This window comes from Cariama cristata, unplaced genomic scaffold (assembly GCF_000690535.1).
Source record: "Cariama cristata isolate BGI_N322 unplaced genomic scaffold, ASM69053v1 scaffold20276, whole genome shotgun sequence".
Classification (NCBI taxonomy): Eukaryota; Metazoa; Chordata; class Aves; order Cariamiformes; family Cariamidae; genus Cariama; species Cariama cristata.
In genome coordinates, this window is record NW_009624137.1 from 1973 (window position 1) to 10000 (window position 8028).

The following is an 8028-nucleotide window of genomic DNA, read 5'->3' on the forward strand; positions in this document are numbered from 1 at the left end:
TTTTTAAGCTTTATTTAAAAAAAAAAAAAAACACAAAAAAACAGTTACCTGGATAGGTCATTGTGTTTACTCCACAAAGCTTGTGCAGTTTCCCTGGCAAATCTAGTGAGAGTCATCCATGCAGGAAATCAAAAGGAAAGATAGTAGAGGGAGCAGGAGTTTACACATATTTTTCTGGTTTCTAGGATATGCTTCCTGGTTTTTAGGAAACTGGTTCTTGTGGTCAGTTTTTCTGTAAGTCTGTATTTTCCTACTTCAGGGAAGCAGAGTAACAACTAATGAGTTACCTCACAGTAAAACTTGCAGCCATAGTCAGGAGGGGAGGCTGTGGTGTTTATCATACAAAGACCAATCTGTTCATACAGGTTCCAGAGCTAGCCGCCTTCCTCACTGGTTTCGGCCGCTTCTGGGAAGGACTTGCATTTTCAGAGAAGCTAAACGTAAGCTACAGCATTGTAAGGCTAGTACATGTTAAATGCTGTAGTAAAACTACTTAGGACTGTAGAAATAGTTTTATATTGCAGTATAAAACTGCTTAGAACTCTGGATCTTTGACAAGTCCATTGACAGCATCACTATTACTCTGTGCTCCAGAAAACACCACCTGTTGAGCATCAGCATCCCACAGAATTTGGTAGATCTGTAAACAGAATCATTCAATTGAAAGATATTATTCAGTGGCTTAATTTGAGGAAAAAAAAATTGGTATGTCATTATCCCAAAGATTACAAACATCTTGCTTATAGTTGTGTAGGTGATTGTAGGAAAACATGTTCATGGTGTAGTGTGTTGTTAAAAAAAAATTGAGTTATTGCACAAGATTTGTGGCTGTTGCTAAGGAGGTACTAAGCAGTGATTTGTCCTGTTAGCCAGTCTCAGTAACATTTCTTTCCTTGCATTCATAGCTGCAAACTCCTGAAGCTTTTTGTTCTACCTTCATTCCTTTTTTGCAGTCTGTAAGCCAGAAAACGTTTCTCTTGCTGCCAGAGCATGGCACTAATACAGTTATAGAATAGGTGCGTGCATTGTCCCAAGCTGTTAAATGAAGAGGATAACAGCATAGCATGATGCAGTGACGTAAAATCCTGAACGTTGTCTCAACTGAAATGTTAGAACTTGATTTGGATCTCTACCGGAAACAATTCAGAAGCATACTGAGTTGTAATTGTTCCAGTTCAAAACAGTATGCTGCAAGCAAACAAGTAAGAAGCATTCATGTAGCCTAGTCTCTCAGTAAAACTTGAACTACTCATCTTCTGACAACTATCTTGAGGTGTGGATAACTCCAGGTAGGGTTGTGTCTTAAAGGTTTCTAGTGTTTAAGGTTAGGAGAGGAGTTGGGTTAGGTTAACTTCAGGAGTCAGGTGAGTTGCATAAATTACTGCAAGTGTCTTGGAAAGTTTGTAGAAGTTTTGGGGGAAGGTATAGTTGTTAGCTATGAAAGACAGTTGAGATATTCTGAAATGATAATGTTCTTATTTATAGTGTATCAGTAGTGGTGGTTGAGATATTCCCACCTTTGCCCTTCACTGTATTCTGTGTAGTGAATGAAACTGGATGTTTTGTCACTGTCTGATTTGGTAAATGCTGTGTTATTAAATAGTCACTACTGTATGATGGAACGATGACCACTTTGGCCCTAGCATGCTGTTTGAGAAGAGCTGCACTATAAACACTGCACTCCTGTCTAGGGCTGCTGAAGCAAGAATCTGTTTTAAAATCACATGTGTTGTCTTTAACCATTGAATGTTACGTTTTGTCCCTTTTTTTAACTTGAAGCTGCTGTTGTCTGTTGCTTTACTAATTTTTTTTTAAAGCTTTGAAGGTCTCCAGTAATATCAGGAATATGTAGATTTGTGTAGCAATACTCTTCTGAGTTACCAGAAACACGGTTACTGATTTAAGTGTATAGACAAGGTTTGGGCTGGCTTCTTGCTTGCTACTTTTTTCCCAGGCAGATAAAGGCCAATGTATGACACACAAGAAAGTTATATTCTTTTTTACTACTTCTACATTTACCATTTTTCTGTGACACAGGTGAAAGATTTCCAGCTGTGCCCTTTCTCTTCTTTAGAATAAAAATGAGAAGAGGTAATAAAATTTCTGGAAGAAAGTTCTTAGGGATGCCCTTACTGTTTTTCTAGAGAAAGTTACATTAACAAGATATTCGATTTGGCACCTGTGCAGTTGCATCTATGCTAGCTTTGCAGGCAAGAAAAAAAATATTCCCTGCAAGTCATAATTAACCCATTAATAGCAGCTACGTTTTTATGGTCTGCAGGGCATTCCACTTGAATTGCTTTTTAAAAAAAGACAGTTGAACTTAAGACTAGCTCTTTGAGAAGTTTAGTTATGTGTGATTTGCCAGAAAGCCTTCCCCAATTCCAGTCACAATTGTGTGCAACAGAAAATTAATGTGTAAGGTTAAATAGGTGGAAGTACTTTCACATAAAATACATACAAATATTTTTTTTTGTGCATGGGAATGATAGTTTTCAGAAGCAACTTACAGCTCACAATCCAGAGGCTTATATTTCAGTTGAGATGACTCTGAGAGCAGGAGGGGAAGAAACCTGGTGACAGTGTTAGTGAGCAAAATCGTAGAATTGTAAAATGATTCAGGTTGGAAGGGATCTTAAAGATCACCTAGTTCTAACCCCCTGCCATGGGCAAGGACAGCTTCCACCAGACCAGGTTACTCGAAACCCCATCCAACCTGGCCTTGAACACTTCCAGGGATGGAGCATCCACAGCTTCTCTGGGCAACCTGTTCCAGTGCCTCACTACATTCACTTTCCTTATATCCAACTCAAATCTTCCCTCTTTCAGTTTAGAATAGATGGTGGCTTTTAAACAGAAGAGGAATAAAGTATGCTATCCTACTTTTGTAGTTCTTCAGAAGAAATAATGATTAGTTCTGGTTTGCAGAGTTCTCAGTAGTAGTAATATTTTCACTTAAACCTTCAATGTAGTGCTTCTTCAGCATGGAGAGGGAAAAGCTAGCTTATGTAATTACAATCTGTAGCCTCTTCTGGTACAGTAGTGTATCTGGATATGCTGTAGAATGGAAAAGGAATATCAATCAGATTATGTTAGGAGGCTGTGGCTTGCAGCAATCCTTTATAGACAGTATTGTGTTTCTAAACTGGATGCAACTGATTAACTCAATTTCACAGTAAATCTCTGACAGTGTTGTAAATAGTATTTTGAAATGTCCAGTAGGCTTTTATCTTTAATAAGGGAAGCAACAAAAACATTGCTAAATGTCTTAACCTAAATTGGAAAACTTGAAATAAATTATTCTTGAGTGTATTTTCAGATATGACAGGTAAATAGCCATTTCCGTTGTTTTTTTTTTTTGAGGTGGTATTTTAAGTGTGTTTGGATATTTGAGCAGAAGATAAGCAGTTTGAATGTAGATGAGGGTGGTGGTTGCAGAGGTTCTTCTGTCACCTGTTTACTTTGACAGCTGTATAACTGTTTTCATAGTGGTGGGAAACTGACAGCTTTAAGAGTCACAGACTACTTAAAAAGAAATATTCTGATGCACAACTTGAAAAATACAGTTCTTCTAAATGTTGCTTCCAGAAAGAAGGGGGAGCATTTAAAGACTGTCCTAAATAATGGCTATCCTAAACAAACACAGCTTGTCTCAGTAAACTTTATTTACTGTTTTTTCAAAAGAAAACATTATTTTGGAGTTGGTTAAACCAAAGTAGGTGACTGTACTTATTACAATTCTACTTTAGATTTTAGCTATAAAATACACTTAAGGCTTGAAAACTAACTATTAATAAATTTTACTTACTTAAATGGACAAAAGTGAGATGGTTATGGCGGTTGAAATTTTAATCTTAATTCAGTCAAAGGTGGTGGTATAATATATCCCTTTTTGCCCATTTTCTTTGTCAGTCTGTGAGTTGTCTTTATTTACATCACTTACGTAACCTATTCCCAAGAAATATATTTACAGTGACATACTGTTGAACAAAATGTCGTACTGTAATACATGGAACCTTCAATATCATTGGCACTGTGTTGGCTAAACCCTACAGATTCTAAATTTTAGGGTTTTTAAAAGCACTTAATTAATAAGTCACTACTAACTGATCAATATAAATTAAATACTTGTCCGTACGAGAAAGGTACATCCATTTTTCTCCGTCTGCTACTGCTACTCGGCTTTCTACATGCTAATCTTTGTGTGCTAAAGCTTTCTTGCTCTAACTTCTGTGTTTGGTGACAGTTTTAAAAAAAAAAAAAATAAATAAAATCTAAAGGGGGTTTTATATAAAGTAAAAACTAAATTTAAACAGCCAGCTCCTGAATATTTGGTCTATAAACTCTAGTTTGTTTTGGTTTTTTTTTAGTAAGGGCATTTATGAATCATGTTACTATTAAGCTATTCTCTTATGAATAACTTTAAAACACTGAAGAAATCAAACAAGTTGAAGTGAGATTTAACTGTAAGAGTATTGGGAAGTAATGTGTCAGTTACGGCAATACAAATAAGTGCTACATCCCTACTTGCTGAAGAATGTTACTGTAAAAAAGTTAGTAACTTGAATGTGCTGAATAAAAATTTATAACTCCAAGTGCCCAGATAGCAAAGTTCTGGTAATAGTTTAGTGCTATTTTCAGCATGGAATAGAAGGATTTGGCTGGCACAATGTTTTACAAAAAAAAAAAACAAACCCACAAATACACTAGAAAAATGTACACTCAGCAGTGTTTGCTCTGTTTGTTTCCAAATACCAATTCTTGTTATTCAAGTTTATACATAAGGTACAATTGCTCTTCAGAATCCTGTTGAATCCAGAAGCACAAGATGATTATAGTTTTGATAGAAACAGATTTTCTTCAGGCAAGCAAGCCTGAAGGAGTAGATAAAACAACAAAAAAAATTTAAAAATTGCAGTTTGGGAACAGAATTCGAGTGTGGTGGTGATTTATTGCCAAACAGTGAACTTCTCCAGAAGCGTGACTTCCACTGCATTTTAGAAGTATTAGTACTATTTACAGCACTTATTTGTGAGCATCTGTACAATCTGAAGATAAAATTGAAGGAAAAATCTGAAAGGTGTATCCTAGACTGAATTTGCAAGAGGGTTCACATTCCAGCCTTGATTCAGTTTTAGACTGAAAAGTGAGACTTCCTTTCATTTTAGAAATGTAAATTTAAAAATCAAAACAAACCAAAACATTTCATGAAGTTAATCAATGGACTGATGACTCCCCTCCCCTGCACCATTGGGTGTCCCCTTGTAAATCTGCACGCATAACACTGTTTTTATCAATTCTATACTTGCAGGCTAGCTGGATAAAATTCTAGTTGACTTGTGATCCACTGACTACTAGGTCACCTTTCAGAGATTTTTAGAGAAGGATGTAGTTCTATCAGATTCTGTATTGATGGAGTTGCTTGTACATGTATAATTAAGAACAACAAAAATACTATACTGTGATAGCCTGCACAATTGTAAGCATGCCCAACTTAATGTTTTCAACTAAACTTCAACATAAATCTTAATTGTAGGTACTTGCTACCTTCAAAATGCTATCTGTGAGGGCTGAAAGCAGGCAGTTCTCAAGTTTTGCATATAAACCTACTTTACTAATAATGCAGATACTGTTGTTTCACAAAGTGAAAACGATGATGCTATTTCTACCTGTAATTTCTTTGCAATCGGTTATTGGAGAATTCTTAGTGGTTTTGATTGCGTTTTGGTTCCCTCCTCTCCCTCCTTTTTTTGGTATCTTGAGCTAAATGCAGCAGAGCAATTAAAGCCTGTATAATAAAAAACAGCTTAAAGAGGGAAAGTTTAATTTGAACAAAAATTTCTAGGAAGATGACAGCCTTTTTGCCATAAAGGTGCATTAAGGCTCTTAGGAATTTGCTGTGGTGTATTTTTTTTTTTAAGGATTATAAAATAGATGTGTCTATATACACAACACCTACGTATTTTGATATAGTATTTTCTCGTTTTATATTTTGTTCAGCATTTACAGCCGAACAATACCAGCAACATCAACAGCAACTGGCACTAATGCAGAAACAGCAGCTTGCACAAATTCATCAACAGCAAGCAAATAGTAATTCCTCTGCCAACACATCACAGGTGAGGGATTTGTCTGTGCTATGATTTATCCCTCATTGTTTCCCACCAGGGTTCATCTCTAATTGTCAACTGTTGCCATAGAACCTTGAAACTAACCAACAGGAAAGTGGCTTTCGCCTGAATCTACATCATAGCCATTCTGTAAAGTGTTTAGAAGGGACACTGCAGGTGAGTGTGGCAGGCATTGCCTCTGCTCCCTCTTAACAAAAAAAAAAAGATGGGTCAGTCAATTAATGAAATTTTCAAAGCCTTAGAAATATGAATTGCAGAGATCTCCAGCCATGTCATTATCCTCTTGATAGTGGGGGATTTTTAGAGCAGAATTTTTAGTTAATAACTAAATCTAACTCCTAAATATGTCCTCCATACAGCTGTGGAAGTGTCTAATACTCATAAATGTGTAGTGATGAATGGTGACCGACACATAAGAAGGTTCAGAAGTTCTTTGCAGTCTGAACCTCTGAGTCTCTGAATTGGGTTTGGAATTTCATGAAAACAAGTTGACTTGTGAAACAATGTTGTTCCATAGAACTTTGGAAATAAGTTTCTTTGTGTTTTAAATAGTTGTGGGGATTTTCTTCTCTGTTGTTATAATGGAGCTAAAAGTGCATGGGAAAAAAAAAAAAATCACAGTTCAGATTTTAGCTAGTTGTACCAAATGCTGACAGTTTGGTCCAAGAGAATGACTGGGCCACCGTTCTGATTTACATGTATTGATTTTTGTCTTACTAGTTTGCGTGTAGCTTTAAAATGGGGAGAGTACTGACTTTTGGAAGCCTCAATCACATATATTTGCCACCATTGTTCTTTTTAGGGTTTTGTTTCCAAGACACTGGATTCTGTTAGTGCTCAATTTGCTGCTTCAGCTTTGGTTACATCAGAACAACTGATGGGATTCAAAATGAAGGATGATGTGGTGCTTGGAATTGGGGTGAATGGCATTCTTCAAGCCTCAGGTATGCAGCTGTTTGATGGCATTTGATTGCATCGTGATTTTCATAGTGGAGATATGTCTGTCTGGAGTTGTGTATTTTCTGAAGAATGAGCTTGCTGTCATTTTTCTTTTACAGGAGTGTACAAGGGCTTACACCTCAGTAGTACTACACCTACAGCACTTGTCCATACAAGTTCATCATCAACAGCAGGCTCAGCCTTGTTACAGCCTTCAAATATAACGCAGACTTCGAGTTCCCACAGTGCACTGAGTCACCAAGTAACTGCTGCCAATTCTGCAACAACTCAGGTTCTGATTGGGAACAACATTCGACTAACTGTACCCTCATCAGTTGCCACTGTAAACTCTATTACCACACTCAATGCACGACATATACCTAGGACTTTAAGTGCTGTTCCATCGTCTGCCTTAAAGCTGGCTGCAGCAACGAATTGTCAGGTGCCCAAGGTTCCAGCTTCATCTTCTGTGGATGCAGTACCAAGGTAGGGTTTTTATATCTGCTTATGTTTTCTGGTCTTTATTTTGCTTGATAAATATATTTATGGCAAATAAGAACTCTTGTATTAGATTGGGCTGGCCTAAATTAACACTGTGTATAATGGTGGTCAAAACGGGATACTTGGGGAGGAATGCAAGAATAGACAGACTTTTACACTGATAGTTTTCCAGGATGTTCTGCTAGCCACCAGATCAAAAATAAGTGTTAGCTCAAAAGTGAAATTTATCATCTGTAAGTACTATGCCATATAAAAATTCTCCACTGTTGAGCGCAGTTTTTGGCTGTTAAGTTCTATGTGAAGGCTGATTATTCCAAAATTAAATGTGCATCTGTCCTTAAAAGTAAGTCTGCCAGGAATTAATGTGGGGTAGAGTTGGTTCACCTGCGTTCAAAGATGTTTCTGTAATTTGAACCCTGCAGAAGACTTCAGAGGATGTATTATGTGGTATTTGTGT

The 8028-nt window shown here is 36.8% G+C and overlaps 1 protein-coding gene across 1 annotated transcript in view; it reads left to right on the forward strand.

The window, feature by feature from the left end:
* The first annotated feature begins 6006 nt into the window (after positions 1-6006).
* LOC104163917 (enhancer of polycomb homolog 1-like) overlaps positions 6007-8028 on the forward strand; it is a 4446-nt gene continuing 2424 nt past the window's right edge. The window contains exons 1-3 of the mRNA XM_009703068.1: positions 6007-6119; positions 6934-7075; positions 7190-7556. Of these exons, the coding sequence (XP_009701370.1) occupies positions 6048-6119; positions 6934-7075; positions 7190-7556 (581 nt within the window). The 5' untranslated portion in view covers positions 6007-6047. The remainder of the gene's footprint in view (positions 6120-6933; positions 7076-7189; positions 7557-8028) is intronic.